The 21,225-nt window shown below is 38.2% G+C and overlaps 1 protein-coding gene across 1 annotated transcript in view; it reads right to left on the reverse strand.

The window, feature by feature from the left end:
- The window catches only part of SLC27A1 (solute carrier family 27 member 1), a 1,244,912-nt gene that overhangs the window by 119,497 nt on the left and 1,104,190 nt on the right, over window positions 1–21,225 (reverse strand). The window contains exon 11 of the mRNA XM_044084455.1: window positions 9,640–9,804. Within this exon, the coding sequence (XP_043940390.1) occupies window positions 9,640–9,804 (165 nt within the window). The remainder of the gene's footprint in view (window positions 1–9,639; window positions 9,805–21,225) is intronic.

Below are 21,225 nucleotides of genomic sequence, written 5' to 3' on the forward strand. Positions count from 1 at the left end.
AATATCAAACAACTGTTAGAGAGGGCAAGTTATGCAAAGGATAAAGTAGATACACAAAAGGGAACCACCAAAAGTGGGAGGTGTAAGCAATGTAAGCACATCAATACAGCCAATACTATTAGGTTAGATGACATTAATCGTACGTCTATTAGATGCAAAACTGGGAATTGTTGTTCAAAAGGGGTTGTGTATATAGCCAACTGCACACGATGTAATGCCCATTATATTGGTAAAACGGAAAGACAACTGAAGAAGCGTGTATACGAACATCTATACCGGATACAAAAATGTGATACTAAAAACGCTTTATATAGACACATTTTGGATCAAGGGAGTGATCACAGTTTCACATTTGCCATTATTGATCAGATTTTCATTACACCACTTGGAGGGAACTGGAAAATGGAGTTAGCAGCAAGTGAGAGTAGATGGCAGATTCTGACTGATTCCACCCGAAAACCAGGACTTAATGATTTCGTCAGTATTAAACCTTTCTTAGCTTTATTATAAATGACTTTTCTAACAAGCCACATGAGTGTTATACCACCAGTATTGAGCACTCTCGTGCATTAGTACATTAAGGTAGTCCGTGTTTCGTGTCTGTTGTGTGTTTTTTCTTACTTCCTTTCCAAATGTTTTAGGTACGATGGTACCACTCTGTCTTAATTTTGCATATAAATGAGTGTACGGTACAGAAATGTCTAGTGTGGTATTGAGGAACATTGCCTTAGTTGTTATTAATTTCTTATTAGATTGTATCTAAGCATTTATAGACACATATTCTACTTATTATAAGTTTCAGTTATACATTCGTAGGTAAATATAAATACATATGTCTAATATACATGTACTAATATGATAGGTTCGGACAGGATTTATATTAGTAGAATAAATATAAGGGATTTAAGTTTTAATTATTATAACATTATATTTTTAGACCTAATACATGCAACAGTGTGTATATGTGTTTGTATAGTAAAGTTTATGTTATAGAGTAATGCTCTAGCAGGCAACTTATGTGTTTTATGTACAGTAGAGGGTAAACAGAGTTTTCCTACATTTTATACAGTGGTTAGTATGTTTTTAAAGCTTTTGGCGGCAACTATAGTAATTATTCAATTAAGTGTCAAATGGTAGAGTATATAAGCAGTAAATTTTATGTAGTATGTTGTTCTGATGAAGACTGTATATTACAGTTGAAAGCGCTTAACTTTATCACTTGTAGTGTGCGGAGTTTTTACATTAAATATAATTCTAATCTTTTGTAAGAGCAGTGATTCTTCAGCGTCAGTCTCCAGACTTGTTACTTGGTTGGTGTTTGGCAACACTGAGAATAGAGATAAATTCTGCATTTTGGAAGGTTGATGTGTTAGTTTTGAGGGGCAAGAAATAGTTATTTTATACAATTGCAACACCACCCCCTTTTTGTGTAGTCTGTCATATTGAATTATACTGTAGCCAGAGGATAGAATTTCAGTACCTTTTATATGGGGTTTTAGCCATGTTTTATTAATGGGATAATATATGGGGTTTTAGATGTGTTTTGATAATGACAGTAATAACTGGGAAGTACTGAATAAAACATGTCTGTAGGTCTGAAACTTTGCTTAGAACATTACAAACATTAATAGAAGTAAGGAAAAGTTTTGTGGATTTTGTGATGCCCCTGTTCTGGACCTGTGATCAAGGAGTCTCAATCCTCACCACAGACATTGGTGAAATATGTTCACTTGGAACAAAGATCAATACACACAGTATTTTCAGATGCAGCTCTCTGCACCAAGCACAATTTCCCTTAAGATGAAACAGGGAACACACCGTCTTGGGGTTGTATTTCCCTCTCTCTCTCCAGGCCCCAAACAAGACTCCCCACTGACACAGCTGTAGAGTTGAGTCCTCAGCACAGTATTCCAAGCCAAGTCCTGCACCACCCTCTCTGTGAAACCAGTACACTGTGTCCCTGCTCCAAGTAGCTGACACACACACACACACACACACACACACACACACACACACACACACACACACACACGCACACTCACAGGCACCCTCACACGCACACAGAGATTTGATTTTCTCTCTCACACAGACACACCTGGGAAAGGCTGGGACAGACTTACTAGCTATGCCCAAACTATATGTTATTTCCACCGACACCAAAGCCAGCTACTCTAAGGCTCTTACAAGGGTACCCAATTATACTGAGTACAGTCAATACTAATACAAATGGTAGTGTTTGATCAATACAGCAAGGCTTTCAGGAGCGGCCACAACAGTGTCGCCAAATAAATATAGGTACTCTCAAAGTTTAAAATATTCATTAAAAGGCGAGCCACAATGAAAAGTTTAAATATATTTAATAATAAATAATAAAAGAACATGAAACATTAAATACTGATTTACAATAAACATCAGAGTTTCAATCACAGGAAATATTAAAAATAACACAAATGGAAAAGTTCACATAGATACAGAAAAACACTTACCTCCTAATCTCACTACATTTCCTGACTGATAATAAAGCAAGGCAAGATTAAATGGGTGAGTGGACTTGTCAGTTCCAAAACAGAGTGCCCTGACACTTCTGTCTCATCTAGTATTAAAACCTCATTTCAGTGCTGGGTTACAAAATGACATCACATACATCTGGTTATCTGACTCTGGTTCCCACATTACCCCCTTTACTAGAAACAGATCCAGAATCTAGCACCTATGTGTCATAATACACACATATAGAGCTGTGTGTTATAGCATCTGGAAGCTATAAAACCATTTCAAAAATGTCCACCTTTCCAGGGTAGCAATTATTAGTTCACCCATAAGGAGAATACAATAGGTTTTCACAGACATTTTGTCTCTGGCTGCAATCAGAACTGTAAGATACAATCTTTATGGCCTAAACCAGGTAATTTAATTTCTGACTATTTTTCAAAGTTAGCTGTACTGAGCTTAACCTCTTCTCTTCCAGTATTCTCTGTTACAATATAGTCTGGCACACAGGTGTACTTCTTTTCTGTCCAGCAGGACCCACTGTTGGTGTATTTGTAAAGCTGCTTTCGTTAAGGATGTATTTTCAACACAAGCACCTGTACAAATCAGTTTGATATACAAATGACAAAATTCTTTACACAACTCCAACTAGCTATGCTTGCATATGTCACCCATCCACTACCTTACTTTCTTTGGCATAGCTGGCACTACCTCGCATCGTCACATTAGAGTCAAGGGCAGAGGATGGTGGAATGGATGAAGCTGAGCATGAGGGGCCTCGATTCGGATGGATGTCACCATAGAATAAAGAAGACAGGATTAGGATTAGTTAGTCTTTTAATAAAGTATATTAATTTATTCCAGGTTATGGCAAAGTGAACTGAATGCTTAAATCTCTTGTACTTGAAAAGGTGAACAGGTTGGACATTAAATACGCTTGAAAAAATATATGTGAAGGATAGTGTGGCCTGAGCATAGGTAGGGTGGTTGGCAGTGTATGAGTGTGAATAAAGCATGAGAGTACCACGGTAGGTAGTAAGGTGACACAAAATAAACAGTAGAGATATGAATATGCAAAAGGTTAACATGGTAGATAGAGAGGACTATGGAGTAGTTAAGGGGAGATTATAGTTGAATGAAAAATAAAATATGTTAAAGGAGCAGGGAGGAAGATGGGGGAGGGGATAGATTCAAGTAGAAATGGATTATTGGAGATTCCAGGTGGGGCAGTCCCTTATTATGAAAATGGAGAAAGTTTACTATTACAGCTGGGGAAATGTAGAGTATAGCATGGTATGGCAGGGTGAAATTGTGAATTAAAAGAAGTACTAGGAGATTGATTAAGTGGGTGATGTGTATAAGAGATTTGTGAGTATTATCCTTTCTGTCAATATTATGAAAGGAAGGATAATACTGAAGGAGGACTTGCTGAAGAGAAGGAAGTGAATAATGCACGAGTGGGAAAAGGAGAATGAAAGCGCAGACTTTAAAGTTAGAACAATAGAGAACGGTAAATTAAGTGAGGTAGTAGAGAACAGTAAGTGTGGAGAGAAGGTGACATAAGATTGTAAAGGGTTTTTGTGAATGCTGTAGGATAATGAGGTAGTAGCAGAGATTGGTGAGGCTAATAAGAGGAGTAGGGAATATTTTCTGTATAAATTTAGATAAGGAGGGTCTGGGTGGGAATTGGGGGTAGGGTAGTGGAGTATAATGAACCAGAGTGTAGCAAGGGAGAACAGAGTGGTTAGAACTCCTCACAAGTGAAGGTATTAGCGCAAGAAAAATAATTAGTAACAACGGAGATAACGGAAGGTTTAAAGAGCAGCGTGAGTGGTTTTGCTAAAATAATGTGAGAAACTCAACAGGACAGTGGAGCAGAGAAAGTTTTAAAAAGTTGATCATGGGCAAGAAAGCCATATGCATTAAACTGATTTTAGCATGCTTGAAGTACATTAAAATATAGTGTGTCCTTTTTCTTTACCAGTAGTCCTGACAGCAAGTTCAGTGGTATAGATGGTTTTAGAAACTTTAGCAGCTAACCTAGTGGCAAGTCTTGTATACTGTCTGCACTGAAAATATTTTTTGCAGGCTGCAAATCTACCAAGCAGAACAGAGAGAATTTTATGCAGAAAGATGGGGAAATTAATAACTTTTGAGACTAGGTGGAAGAGGCAATCTTGCAAGCCATGAGCATCTATATTCTTGTGTGTGGTGGTGGGGGAGGTGGGGGAAGCTGTACTGACATAATAAATCAGACCCAGTGCAAAATAGTTTGCCACGGTTTCAGGATCACTGTAATGTAATTGATCAATGTAGGGTGTATCTTATGCATCTGTAAGAATTCCTTAAGCCATGAATGTGGAATGTTGTCAAATACTTGTACTCTACCCATTTCATATTTAAATTCTTCCCCTTTTACAATTCTCTATTATGGCTTTATTTAGCAACACATGATCCATTGTTCCACACAACTTTTTTTTTGTTACCCTTTTGTTCTATTGTCATAATTAATTTTTTCCTAAATGACTATAAACTCTGTCTACATCAATTCCACTACATAGGATGTGTATTTTTGGAAGGCAAGTCATTGATCTATATTCTTAAGATGGCTTGCAGGTTCACTCTTAAGGAGCAGTACTGTTATTTTCTGTTAACCAGGATGGTGTCTGTTTGGGATGTTCATACAAGTAATTTTTACTCTGGGCTAAATGTTTGTGTTAAGATGTCAATGTGTTTAGCCAGAAGTTAGGCACTGCATCTGGGCCTGGGGTTTTCCATTGAGGAGCTCTTCTTAATTTTGCCTCAAATCTCTCACCATTACTTCATCCCATTTTATATCCTCTACATTAGAGTGCCTTACTCTTTATTTTAATTTTTTAATCCATTCATCATCTTTGCCATGTTCAATGGGGTCTTCATAAATATTTCCCAAAATGTGCCCTTTTCTGGTGGTGTTTCTATTCCTTTTGCTTTGTCTCTCACTTTTCTATATAACTTTTGGGACACCAATGAATTGCTTATTTTCCACTTCTCCTTTTTATTTAACTGCAATACCTTCTAAATTTTTCTGCCTGTGCTGATATTTTCAATTTATTATTGGCAATAGTACATGATGAATCTTCATCTGTTTTGATATTATGTACTGCTTTTACCATGTCTATCTTTCTAAGCATTTTTGATGAGCAATTTCCTTTTCTATATTCTTCTATTACGAATTACTTTCATCTTGAATTTGTGTGTGTGTGTGTCTGTGTGTGTGTGTGTGTGTGTGTGTGTGTGTGTGTGTGTGTGTGTGTATGTGTCTCTGTGTGTGTGTGTGTGTGTCTCTGTGTGTGTGTGTGTGTGTCTCTGTGTGTGTGTGTGTGTGTGTGTGTGCGTGTGTGTGTGTGTGCGTGTGTCTCTGTGTGTGTCTGTGTGTGTCTGTGTGTGTCACTCTCATATTCTCCCTGAACCTACCTAAGCCTGTTGCAGGAATGCTGCCATAGCCTAAGGATTCTACACTGGCTTTTTCTCCAGGCCTGGCACCAAAGTGTACACCAGGACTGGACAATTTTTTATCCTGGGAATTGTGTGCCCAGCTGTCATTTTTACTTTTTAACTTAGTGCTCTCCATGATATGCAGTATATAATATACTCTACATACCAATGTAGTCTAGGTGAGAATTTGTGAATACCAGGTCCACCATATACAGGTATTTACCAAGACTAGACAATGAATTCAACTCCAGCACTACTAATTTTCTTGCTGATTACATCTCTCCATCTGGATCCTACCTCACTATGCTATATGCATCTTTGATGGACTGGCAAGCCTATCCAGAATCAGTTTTATCCCTTGTTGCCCAATAAGTGCCATGACAGGGTAGAGCTTCCCATGACCCTGTACAGAATTAAGACAGTAAATGAAGGATGACTTTAAGGAATGAATGGAAGTAGTGTTTTGGTGAATCTCAGACATGTGTTCTACTGCTTAGTTACAAGAAACGTTTACAAAGTGCAGTGTTTTTCTTAATATGATCCTGTACCCTCAGCACATGATGTGTATACCCACATGGGTTGAAGGGGTAAATGAGGCAAACAAACATTAAAAATGGTTGTCTACACTAAATTAGCACTTTGTGATGCATACATCACACACACACTACAGCTGCATATCACTTATCTACATAATCAGCAAAATATATTTTTTTCAAATGGCATCACTAAACTATGCCTAATGTAGTTCACAATACACAGTAGCTTGGAGACTCTACTGTACTTACCCTAAACAATCCTGTATCTATAGATTTATAACTTACTCTTATCTAGACACTGCCAACCGCTTCTCTTAAGCGAGCCTGCCATGTCCAGTTTCTAATTAGGAGATGTGTGTTCTGTCTTTTGTTACACTGAGTAATTCAACTCTTCTTCTTTCGGCTGTTCCCGTTAGGGGTCAACACAGCAGATCAGCTGTTTCCATTTCTTCCTATCCTCTGAATCTTGCTCTGTCACACCAACCACCTGCATGTCCTCTCTCACCACATCCATAAACCTTATCTTAGGCCTTCCTCTTTTCCTCTTACCTGGCAGCTCTATCCTTAGCATCCTTTTCCCAATATACCCAGCATCCCCCTCAGCACATACTAAACCAACGTAATATCGCCTCTCTGGCCTTGTCTCCAATCCATCCAACCTGAGCTGACCCTCTAATATACTGATTCCTAATCCTGTCCATCCTCGTCACACCCAATGCAAATCTTAACATCTTTAACTCTGCCACCTCCAGCTCTGACTCCTGCCTTTTTGTCAGTGCCACCATCTCCAACTCATATAACATAGCTGGACTCACTACCATCTTGTAGACCTTCCTTTTCATTCTTACTAGTACCAGTCTGTCATAAATCACTCCTGACACTCTTCTCCATCTTGCCTGTACTCTCTTCTTCAGCTCTCTTCCACACTCACCGCTACTCTGAATTGTTGATCCCAAGTATTTAAACTCATCCACCTTCGCCAACTCTACTCCCTGCATCCTCACCACTGAGTAATTCAAATACTGGTTAGAAGATCTTTATCCCTGTACAGATTCTACCAATCCTGGACACTATGTTAAAGCCATGTAAAACTTTTCTTACAAATTTTAAACATTACTGCTGCTGAATGTACCTCAACTTGCAGTAATGGCTGAAAAGGGCCCAAGAATCAGCACACCTAGTGGGTCAACAGCATGATAAAAGGTGTGATTAAACACAATACATTAACCACCACAATTATACTCTGGAAAAAGACAACTCTGTTAAGCATCTTTCAGTAATTTCATGCTCTAGTTTCACATTAAGGCATTAATAACAACCACAGAACAGTACTCAAAACATTTTCACAGCCTTTAAAGCTATAAACACTTCTTGGTCCTATATCGTTTGTATAACTAGCAGTATGTTGGAATAACTAAAGCTCTGTGCATTATAAAGTATTACGACAGAGGCCTTGACATTCATGTCTCAAACACATAAGATGGTTTGATTGGTGGACTCTGTTTTAATCCTCTGTATGAAAATTAAGTTGGTGATAATTATGAGTTCTAAAACCTAATTATGCGAATACAGTTGTGATAAACTACAATCTACCAACTTCATTAGGTTCTAGAATTTAAATGAATGCTTCTTCAGAAGTGGATAACACAAGAATAAACCAGATGTAAAATCTACACAATGACTTTTTACACACTAGATGGTCTTCATATGCAGGTAAGACAAAGCAAGAAAAGTAAAAATACTTTTTTCATGTTTAACAATAAAAATTAGCTTTGAAACAAAACAAGGCATTGTGGTATTATGAAAGCAAAAGTTTTTGGTTTGCAACTCTAAATGTAAATAGTGTTCATGCGTACAATATTCAATTTTGGTAATGAGCAAAATACATTTTTTCAATGTTTAGCAAACTAATCTAACTTAAAAAGAAAACATGAAATCAGGGTGCAGAGACTACAAAAGTTGCTCATGGCTCAGATGATTACAAAAAATTAATGGCTCTTTTATACATATACTCTAGGCTTTTCATAAATGTTATAAAAAATACAATGCCACCCTGCATGCGATAACAAATCTAGATAAACTGACTACATTGGAATATGTATAAACTTAGACTGGCGGGCTAGTGTATACAAATTGTGACTTGGGGCATCACTTACCCATTACAAAATGATCTTTAGCCCTCCATTATAAAATGTTAAACACATCTTTAAGAAAATCTACCAAAACATACTTCTGCAGGGGAAAGGCCCCCTACAACTCCATTATTGGTCCCCATATCTCCTTACTTAAATATACCAAGCCTCCAATCACATAACTACTGAGTAAACACTTTATGAAAGCCTCCCTCCCCCCACCACACTTGCAGCTCTTCCCTGAAAAAAGTGTTTTTTTAATTTTCTCTCAGCTGTAACACCATGGAGTAGGTATATACAAGTAAGGGGTTGTGCAGGGATCAAAACACTTAATTTCTCTTTTCTCTGTTTTTGTAAGTTTATGGTGGTCTTCATCATTGATAACATTTTAGTACTTTTTATCTTAGTGGATTCAATATTACAATATAACTTAACATAATATAATATAATTCTAATGGGAACCAGCCCTTTGGCTGAAAGTTCAGAATATTGAATTTGTAATGCCAGCATAAGAGTGTGTCAAACAGTCATATGATCACACAATGCTGTCACAAGTACAGTGGGGACTGAGAATTTACCCTTTCCCTGATGTTGTGCGATTTCGGAGCTTGTATATATAAGTAGCAGGTGGTATGGGTGGTGCATGGGGGCTTGTCCCCTTGCAAAAAAAAAAAATATATATATATATATATATATATATTAGTATTTTCACTTTCAGTCTTTTTTAGATCAATTAATTTGTTTGATTTTGTGAGTTTTCGACTGTAGGTAGTACAGTCAATACAATATAGGTGATAACCATTGTTGACGCGACACCCAGATCCTATTTACAATATGGAAAAAAAATGGGGGCTGATGCCAATAACATAATGAGATTACTGGTCACAGTAATAAAGATGGCCTTATATGATAATGTTTAAGAAATATTTATAATCTGGATTAAAAGTACTGACTTTCGCTAATGGAAGCAAATCCTTGACATGTTCAAATCTTCTGTTTGTTACCTGGTATCTCTACACCATAAGCGGCCACATCAGTCTGATTAAGTATATGGCTCAAGATGCTTTCAACCTCAGTTGTTGAGACATTCTCTCCACGCCAACGAAAGGTGTCACCGCTACGATCCTTAAAGTACATGTAGCCATATTCGTCCATCAATAAAACATCTCCTAAACAGATAAAAGTTTAAAAAATAAAAAAAAATTCTACAACAAAATTAATTTGCAATTAATCAGAACAAATTCTTTATTAAAATAATGTTAAAGTCATGCTCAGGAAAACAATTCAATTAGTGACATAAGATAGAGAAGTATTACATGTGAAATATATGACAGAAAATGTACTAGTGACTGAGCACACCTGCATAAGGCATGCAAACTTGCACAGTTTACAATACACAGTCATTTAGAATCTTCAATAAAATGTATAAATAAAAAAGGGGCAAGTGACAACTTTTCAGTACAAATAGCACTGGAGATGCAAGGGCAGCTATACAGCTGAAAAAACAGCATATTAATGTAGAACAACATTAGTCATTTATATTATCCCAACTATTCTTACTTAAACTGCAGTGATAGACTCTGCCTTATTACTTTTAACTTCTAACTTCCTCATCCTACCTCAACATATGTTCCTCAGCAGAGTGTGCCAGAAGGTCTTCATTTTGGTCTAAACAGTTCTTACAGAACAGTTTTTCACACTCCATTGTTCTATCAGTAAATGTGTACCAGTTTATATTATCACCTAAATGTTCCCCTTCCAGTTTCACTTCTCTCTGTCCTTTACATTTCTGTCCCAGCTGCAGACCATGAGTAGTATGCAGCCTGACAAAACAGATGAAAGCAACCATCATACAACCCTTTCTCTACCTGTCTAGTCTACACTGAACATCTAAGACACTCGTGTGTTGCCTTACCTGGACTTGCCTAAATTGCTAACTTGCTCTTTACGGCAGCCATCTTCATTCCAGAAGTCTTTGCGAGGGATGTATTATACAAGAGCCTTAACTGATTGGCCAGCTCCCGTTTTGACTTGGGCAACCTGGAATTTACAGTTTGATGACTATGCACACCTTGGTGCTCTTTTTTGGCTTTGATGTGGACCACACAATACTGCTCTACCTGACAAGGTGGTAGCAATACAAAAGATAAGAACACAACTGTTCTACAAGCCTCTTTTCCATCTTAGTCTATACTGTACTTTGTGAAGATCCATTGTGAATATGCCTATTTGACTTACCTGGAATGTTAACTTGCTCTTTGTAAGAAGGGTAAGCTTCTTCATTGCAGAAATCTGTTAAAGAGTGACCTATTCTGCTTTCAACTCTTCACAAACTGGTCTGCCTCCAAACTGCCTGAAGCATCCTGGATTTTAAAACTTGATGGTTGTGCATCTTGGGGTTCTGTCTTCCTGAACTGCATGTAGCACAGAAATCCTCAGGCCAAGTCAACACATAAGTAGCAACCCGTACCTTTTACAGATGTATTTCTGCCAACTGATTAGATAACATTACTCCTCCTGGAAAAAGGAACCTTCATTTCTTCCCTTTGAGACTTACACAGTCAAGTGCATTCATCTTACATGGGCCTATATGGTAAGGAGAGGATTATAAAAGTAACAAGATGCTCCAAAATCGTGATTTGTATCCATGTAAAGTACACTTGTACAAGTTAATTTACCATAACAAAAAACAGCTGACGAGAAAGTCGTTCCAAAATTTACTAAAAATAAGACAAGTACATACAAAGCTTAAAGCGCTTTTCGTTTGCACTACAGCAAACTTCTTCAGAAGTCCCTGTAATTAAAAACCGCCACAATTTAAATTACATCACAGACACATTACCTTTACGGCAATGAACAACTTAGAGTTGTAAGACTTGTAAAACTTAAAAACCGCTACTAAAAAGAAACAATATCACCAAAATGACCCCAAAAGTTTAAACTAAACTTGATTTTAAAAATATGACATTTACATGTTATGCTTTGTCATAAACCCTTACTAAAAAAAAAGCTTCAATAAGAAGTTGTTAACAATGAAGATGGCATTAAATTACTAGAGTAACAGTTAAACCGCCTATTGTATAAATGGTAACCAGTTAAAGCCTGAAATTCAGTGAAAACAATAACACTGATAAATCGAATGTTTGGCAAGACATTTTTAGAACATGGCATTTAGACATAATGTTATATGCTGGTACTATGCTATCGACCCAAGTTTTTATTTTTCAAAATACAACTTATAGAGCACATATCATTCAAACCAGGAGGCCTACATACCTCAAGTCTAATTTGCCATGCCAGTTCCAATTCTTTCAAAAGAATTGGCAATGGGCCTCCTCTTATAGATGGAACTATTTGGTCTATAGCCATAAAAGTGAAGGCATGATTAGGATAAGAATGTACATGTTTCACGAGTGCGTTATCTAACTTCCCTTTATTGATTGCATACTGGTGCTCATAGACTCTCTCACGAAGTTTATGTTCCGTTTTGCCAATATAAAAAGCAAAACACTGTTTACATTTTGCTAAATAGACTATAAACTTGGATTGGCAATTAAACTTGAATCTAACCTTGTATTCCATATTGTTGACCACAAATGTACTAGATGTTGCCATGCACTTACAGTAGTTACATGCCTCGCATTTAAACATACCAATTGATTTGGTGGTATGGGAATTTGCCAACTCAAGGAAATTTTTTAAATTCCTACCCCTTCTAAAACTCGTACAGAATATATCTCCGAGTTTATCCCAAAGTACTGGTGATGTCCTGAATAGCTCCCAATTTTTCTTTAATATACCTGTTACTAAGTAGCTATCACTACAAAATGTAGTTATAAATTTCAAACAGGAATCACCATCAGTAGATGTCCTATTATTGTTGACACATAGAGGGATTGCTGAATCAACAGACTCACATGAAGTCTCTAAACCAACATCAGCCTGAGGCTTAACTGTTAAAATTGGTGAATAGACTCTATTGTGTCTTTTAACAGTAACCTCATCTGTCAACCTATCAATTAAATCCTCTGGATATCCCCGACTCAAAAACATGAGTTTGAGACGGTCACATTCCGCAAGAAAAACACACAATTGCATGTTGATACGTGCCGCTCTTACTAATTGACCTTTCACAATTGAGCGTTTCTGACAGAAAGGGTGGCAACTAGAAAAATGAATGAAATCATTTGAATACGTTGCCTTCCTGTATATACTCGCTTGAAAACAATGTTGTGATCTGTTCTTTACTAACATCAGATCTAAGTAAGCTATGGCATCTGTATCAAATGTAGAAGTGAACCTAAGGAAGTCGGTTGTACCATTCAAATAATGGACAAGATCAGTGGCTTCCTGGAATGAACCTTTCAAAAGAATGAAGATGTCATCCAAGAACCGGGTATAATGTATTACATTACTGACTACAATGCAATCTTTAAAGACAAACTCATGTTCCCATTGGGCCATAACGATGTTGGCGAAACTACCACCACAAGGAGAACCCATAGCGACACCTGACTGCTGCAGGTAGAAGGATTCACCAAATAAAAAGAAATTATTTGTCAAGACCAAATCCAATAATTCAATAATTAAACTGATTTCACTGTTTGGAGCACCATTTTGTTTCAATCTGATGGCTGTCCAATCAATACCAACAGAGTGAGATATACAGGTGTAAAGGTCCTTGACGTCTATAGTTAAAAAGTTGTAATCATCACTATAGTCAAGCTTATTCAAGTCGCCCAAAAGGACCATGAATCCTTACACACCTGTACTTCTGGTGCCAAGTACTTTTTTAACAAACCATCTACAAATTTCGCTATGGGATAAGTGGGTGAGTTCTGACCATCTATTAATGGACGCATGGGTGGCTGAACTAAACTCTTATGCAGTTTAGGAATACCAAACATGTATGGATAACATGGGTATAATACAGAAAGGTAGTTAAAAGTTTTCTGATCGATCCTACCATCAATAAACAAATCTTTAAGACACATATTGATCAACTGATACTCTCCGTTTACCTCGGAGCACGAACTTGCCTGGTAAGCTGGGGTGTTAAGTAACTCTTCCATACGTGAGGTATAATCATTGATATCAAAAATAGCAAGCCCACCACCCTTATCTGGCTTACATACCCTTATTTTCTGGGCTCTAATAAAAGCCAGAAAATCCCTTTCGTCACTAGTGATGTTAGATTTAACAGTGTTTTTGTTGTTATTGGAGCGAGCGATTTGCCTGATGTCAAGTTCACAGACTTGTTCAAACAATTGTAAAACTGGGTTAAGTGGGGGACTGAAAGTACTAGACACATTTTGTAGTGATAGCTACTTAGTAACAGGTATATTAAAGAAAAATTGGGAGCGATTCAGGACATCACCAGTACTTTGGGATAAACTCGGAGATATATTCTATACGAGTTTTAGAAGGGGTAGGAATTTAAAAAATTTCCTTGAGATGGCAAATTCCCATACCACCAAATCAATTGGTGTGTTTAAATGTGAGGCATGTAACTACTGTAAGTGCATGGCAACATCTAGTACATTTGTGGTCAACAATATGGAATACAAGGTTAGATTCAAGTTTAATTGCCAATCCAAGTTTATAGTCTATTTAGCAAAATGTAAACAGTGTTTTGCTTTTTATATTGGCAAAACGGAACGTAAACTTCGTGAGAGAGTCTATGAGCACCAGTATGTAATAAAGGGAAGTTAGATAACGCACTCGCAAAACATGTACATTCTTTTCCTAATCACGCCTTCACTTTTATGGCTATAGACCAAATAGTTCCATCTATAAGAGGAGGCCCGTTGCCAATTCTTTTGGAAGAATTGGAACTGGCATGGCAAATTAGACTTGAGGCATGTAGACCTCCTGGTTTGAATGATATGTGCTCTATAAGTTGTATTTTGAAAAATAAAAACTTGGGTCGATAGCATAGTACCAGCACATAACATTATGTCTAAATGCCATGTTCTAAAAATGTCTTGCCAAACATTCGATTTATCAGTATTATTGTTTTCATTGAATTTCAGGCTTTAACTGGTTACCATTTATACAATAGGCGGTTTAACTGTTACTCTAGTAATTTAATGCCATCTTCATCGTTAACAACTTCTTATTGAAGCTTGTTTTTAGTAAGGGTTTATGACAAAGCATAACATGTAAATGTCATATTTTTAAAATCAAGTTTAGTTTAAACTTTTGTGGTCATTTTGGTGATATTGTTTCTTTTTAGCAGCGGTTTTTAAGTTTTACAAGTCTTACAACTCTAAGTTGTTCATTGTCGTAAAGGTAATGTGTCTGTGATGTAAGCATTGATGTAATTTAAATTGTGGCGATTTTTAATTACAAGGACTTCTGAAGAAGTTTGCTTTAGTGCAAATGAAAAGCGCTTTAAGCCTTGTATGTACTTGTCTTATTTTTAGTAAATTTTGGAACGACTTTCTTGTCAGCTGTTTTTTGTTTTACAAGTTTTTTAGTCGTTAGTGAATTCTTGGTAATTTACCATAACAGTAGATGTTCAAATGGATCACTGTTTCAGTAGCATAAAACTATATGGGTTGCTTCCTGCCAAGGACAACGGACATCTGGCCAGTATACATCTGTTTAAGCATGACAGTGTGATAACAGGTGCCAAATTTGACAGCTTTCTTGCCCCAAAAGGGAAACTGAAGCCAAAAGACATGTCATATCAGAAAAAGGGAACAAAAGTAACTGGGTCCTCACCCTGGTCAGGGGTATACAGAAAAAAATAAAATAAAAGGGGGGAAGGAGGGCAAGTATTACTACTGCAACAATCTACCTGAACACATCTACTGTTGTGGTAAATTAACTTACAAATGTACTATGTTCATCATTACAATACTGTCACACTGGCATAAAGCTACATGATATAATTGCCAAAGCGTAGGAAGTAAGGGTGGGTTAAAACAGGATCACAGTCCTGAAAAGCCCTGGAGAATTGATCTCCCAAATCTTGTTCTGGTTCTGGAAAAAGAGTCAATCTTATAGTGCTTAGTGAAAGCGTGAAGAGATGACCAAGGTGCTACCTGTAGAACAACTCTGGAGTCCACTCCTGTCCAAAATGCCCCAGAAATAGCCACGGGTCTGGTCAAATGAGCCTTGACCTTCTTGGTGGTGGTTGCTTTTTCCATGATGAGAACAAAAGAACTGAACATGAGGCAGCTGGTTTACAATCAAAATGTTAAAACTGAAAACAATTTTCAACAACATTATCAAGTTGTTTATCTGACTTTGGCAATGCCTTCTTCTTCTTCTTCTTCTTTCGGCTTTTTCCCAGTTAGGGGTGGCCACAGCGGATCACCTGTCTGCTCATGATTGGCAGTGGAGTTTTATAGTGTAGAGTTGCCAGCCCGGCACCCAACCTTCCACAGAAGGCACACACTCACACCTAGGGCCAATTTAGAGTGTCCAATCCACCTACAGCATGTCTTTGGGATGTGGGAGGAAACCAGAGTACCCAGAGGAAACCCACGTGACCACAGGGAGGACATGCAGACTCTGCACAGAAGGCACCCCAGCCGAGAATCGAACTGGAGAACCTCTTGCTGAGAGGCAGCAACGCTAACCACTGCACCACCGTGGCCATCCTACTTTGGCAATACCTACTTGCCACCCTGCAAAAATGTTAATGGCAACACTGACTTTCGACACTGGAACTTTTGGTGTTCAGATGTCAATTACCGTGGTTTCTTTTTTGACATTTTTGGTAATTAATTAGGCCCTACACTTTGGTAATACCTAATTACCAAAAATGTCAAAAAAGAAACAATGGCAATCGACATCTGAACACCAAAAGTTCCAATGTCGAAAGTCACTGTTACCATTAACATTTTTGCAGGGTGGCAAGCCCCCCCTGCGCCCACATGCCCCCTTCATATTACATATACCAACTCAGAGATCGCACTACAGTAAGGAAAAGGGAACATTTCCCGATCTGCACAATACCTTGCTCTCAATTCAACACGTCAACTTCATATTAGCGAATGTGTACTCACTTTCACTAATATGAAGTCATATATTTTCAGTTCGACATTACAGGCATTGGTGGAACACACGTTCGACCAACCTGTTTTTGAACTGCATTTCAACATTTTGATTGCAAACTGAAGTAAGCCATATGACAAGAAATTGCCTTTAAACTATCTGCTCTTTTTTCTTGCTTTCAAAGGAAATAAAGAGTTGGTCTGCTATTCTGAGATCTTTAGTTCTATCCAAGAAGCACCTGGGTGGCTTTAGAGCATCCAAGGTGTGCAGAATTCTTTCACACTTGTTTTTGGGTTCAGGGAATAACACCTTGAGGTAAAGGATTAGACTCAAGAAACAACTTTGGGCATGAAGGTAGGATTGTTTTTTTTAGAATCACCCTGTTTTAGGAAAGATCAAAAAGGTCTGGGAAGACATGAGGGCTTGCAACTCAGATACTCATCTATCTGAAGTTAAAGCAATGAAATACAGATGTTTAAGTTAAGCATTTCAAGGAAGTGCTACATGCAGGTTCAAAAGGAGAGTCTCAACTTCTCTAATACAAAAGTATGATCCCAAGCTGTAGCCAGCAGATTTCTATGACATCTGATATGAAAAACCCATTTCAGGAAATGCTTTCTTGGAACAAGGAATATAAGGGGGAAGGGGGCTGGAAGAGAAGTAGAAATGGCTGATAGATGTACTTTTATAGAAGTGTAAGATAGACCCGATTTGAGAAATTTACACAGGTACTGGAGAACCACTGGAGCCTCCTCTTGGGCTGAATCCTGGTCTCCATTGTGGCGTCAGCTAGAAAATCTCTTCCATGTTGCTAAATAATACCTTTCTAGAAGAAGTCTTTTTAGCATCCTTTAATACCCGTACACTGAAAATAGGTGCCTAAATTAGAACAAATACCTGTCCTCTGAAAATAGGTGCTTTAATATCACCAAAAAACCTATCATCCATGCAGTCAAGTGTAGGTTCATAATGTTGGGGTGGATGAGGGATTCTTTATTCTTCATGAGTAGGTCCACTCTGTGTGGACATTTTTAGGTAACTGCCCCTGGCCAAGTGCATGAGAAGGAAGAACCAATGCTGTGTGGGCCAAAACAGAGTTACCAAGAGCATCTCTGAAGAGTCCATCTTTATCAAGACTCTGATCATCAAAGGAAAGATGGAGAAACAAAGGAACATTCCCGTTCATGGGAAAGAAAAGGCATCTGTTTTCCAGGCCGTTTCATAAGGTACCCTGGCATAGAGTTGGCTTAATGTCTGCTGTGAAGGGAAGTAAACAGGTCTACTTGGGGAGTAACCCACAGGTGGACAATCTCCTGGAAAACATCTGGGTGTAAGCCATTCATGAGGGTCTTTCCTGGATCTGCTCAGCAAGTCTGCAACTGTGTTCTTCCTTGACGAAATGCAAGTTGCCTGCAGGGATAGACTATACTGAACTGTCAGACAACCATGGCTAGTCATTGTTCCCCCTTGTTTAGGTAGCACATAACTATGGTGTTGTCTGTTATAACCAGCAGTTGTCCTGGATTCCACAGCTGATTCAGTACTTTGATTGCCTTCATTAGGAACATTCATCTCCTAGCAGTTCCAAGGGGACATGTAACATTGGTGCTTTGACATCCTCAGGGAAACTCTGAGTCTGGCCTAGGCATGCCTGCACATCACAGACCCTATTACAGCAGTTCTAGACATATTGTCCACTGTATCATATGCACATTTACCGAGTGTTTTGTAACCTGGGAAGCAGAAGGCGAAGCATTACAAAGTAAGTTTAAGGTCTGTTACAGGAAGGTTAGATATAGAGTGCTGCACATCAGAAAATATTGAAAGTAAATACTTTCATATAGTTCTGGCAGCTGATCACCCTGAAAGCTAAAGTTGAAGATGGATACCCTTTCTTCCCATACTTGTCAAGTACTCTGTCTTTCTTGATGGGGATAGGATTAGAAGTTAAAAGCATAGATCTCCAAACACTTTCCATGGGAACTACAGCAGGGTCAGCAATGAGATTCCTAAAAAGAAAAAAAAAAGGGGGAATCTGGAACCTTATACATCCAGTCAGGTTTTTAAGGTGATGAAGGCTGCCATGTCTGAAAAAGTAGAAGCCAAATTAAAAGCACCATGTCAAGCCTGAGGCGCTGGAGGAATAGAGAAGGATTTAGCTTGTGTTGGGAGTTGTCATAATGGTTAAAGTATTTACCTTACAATCAACAGGTACAAGGTTTGATTCTCACTAAGGGAACTTGGCTAGGCATAAAACAGTCCACAAGGGCAGTTAGTCTAGTACTTACCTATGAATATCTGAGGCGTCCAAAATCAAGAGGTCATAATACCATTTTTTCTCTCTCAAACCTCTCTTCCCTCCCATTTGAAGCACTCTCATTTTCAAACTGTCAGAAAAAGACATTTCTTCATTTGGGGAATCAAAACAAAAATTCTCCTCGGATTCAGAATCATAAGGGATAGGGAAACAGAACTGAAAAACAATCATCTTCCTTGTCGGCATCAGTCATCCCCTCCTATATTAATGAAGCTTGTGATCGCTTTCTCTCAGCCTGAGAAGACACAGGGGTGAAGACTAGAAAGACTGAAAAGACCCCGGTCAATGTTACACCAGTTTTCCTGGAAGTCCTTCAAATTGGGAGGACTTGAAGGGGAATGTGAATTCCTGATCGCCTGGGTCTTTTTTAGAGGTATAAAATTGGACAGTCTTAGAGGAGCAAGATGTCTGGACCTCCATAAGCAGCCCTGCTACCTCTTCTTTTACTAAGACTTGAACACTATCCTCTCTTTCAGTCAGAAAGAAGTGGGATTGCCCCTTCTTAGCTACAGGTGCTTGAAGTCTGGTCAGTCTGGACTTACGAATAACCTAGACCTTAGCAGTTTCTCATACAGCCACACCAGAAGGACCAGGTAGAGCAGACTGACTGTCCAAGTGCTATCAAACTGGAACTGCCAGCCCCAGATCGTTAGATATCTTTATCTCTTCTGTAATCTCTTTTGAAAATCTTCTCTTCTGTTTTAATTGAAGGAGATATCCAATGGTAAAGGATTTAATAGCCATAACCACACAAGCCAAGATCTTTAAATCCCAGCTTGAGATATTTAAAAACATATACAAAAAGTATTAATAAAAAACAAATAGAAAACAATTTAATAGCCAATTATCCAAGTGCAATAATGTCCTCCAGGGTGAGCGTTATGTTGTGAACGCCCTTCTGGGGGTGGTTAGACCCATGCCTTTGTATATTGCCTAGTATATTGACTGGATGTTCAAAATCCTTGGCTACTGCAACAGTGATCTAATGATGATGATCATTTGTGATTCACCCTCTTATTGTGGAACATCTTTGCAAAGTCCTGCGCCAACTACAGCTTTACTGTATCCTGTAGTAACTTGCAGAGTGGAACTGTCATCCATCTACAGAACCTAATGTCCACAACCACCTGATCAGGTAATATTTTACATATCTCATATCTGCATCACCTCATACAACTGCCAGCAACAAAGTATGTGCTTCTTGTTTTATGCTACTGTTCCTGTAGGAGCACTGCTGTTTTGCCCTTAGACTACATTTATCGTTTTTCCTGCTCTTAAGCCGTCCACACCTTACACATTACTGTTTTTGCTTTTTTAGTTGTTGATTCTTTTGTCTTTTTCCCCTCTGTTCTGCTGTTATATTTATGCCCAACTACAGCAACTAGTTTGCAGACTAATTGTAATTATTCTGTAAGCTAATTATATTAATTAGTGGCCCTACTGATACCATTAGGTACTCACCTTTGAGTACCTCACTGCCTCCCTGATTATGAAGCTAGCTTATTCATTCACTGCCCTACCCTCTAATAATGCACTTAATCTTAATCCCAGTCATTTAAAAGAGCTCTTTAATTTAATCCCTATCAGTATCTTAATACAATACAAAGAAATGAATGCCTACCTTCAGGGAGTCACAAACTACCCTTATTCCTTACCTGTTAGGCACACAGTGTAAGAACTACTTCATATTTAACAACAATCTCTTAGCTCACGGATATTTTTAACTCAAACTGTGAGACCAGCAATGACCTGCTCAGACTAGGGGCACATATCTCTACAACAAATACTGTCAAGTCAGGGCCGGCCTTAGCCAAAATGGTGCCCTAGGCGAAGTAGTGCTCAGGTGCCCCTTAAGCTCCACCCACACCACACTCATGAAACACCCCTATCTGAGCCACACTCACTGGGTCATTCCCCAATAAAGCCACTCCAGTCATTTCCTTAAATTATTTAAATGCATAGGAAGAAAAAGATACCTTGTAATGTAGTTATACTGCAGCTACCTTTGCATATGTATTTTCTACTTAAAATACAAGAGCCAGATCATGGTCAAATAGGGTTCTAGGAAGGGTACTAGACCACCACCCCAGAGCAGCCCCTCCTGCAGCAACCCCCAGCAGCAGCCCCCTCCTCAGCCATTTCAGTGTTCCATTATTTGGTTATCTCACCAGTTACCATGCATATGTTCTATTATTTGCTTCTACAATGATTACAGATATTGAAACAAAATAGCACAAACACAGATAGCCACTTGCTAAACAAACAA

Source organism: Protopterus annectens, chromosome 9.part0, assembly GCF_019279795.1.
Source record: "Protopterus annectens isolate FY-2018-M chromosome 9.part0, PAN1.0, whole genome shotgun sequence".
NCBI classification, from domain to species: Eukaryota; Metazoa; Chordata; order Ceratodontiformes; family Protopteridae; genus Protopterus; species Protopterus annectens.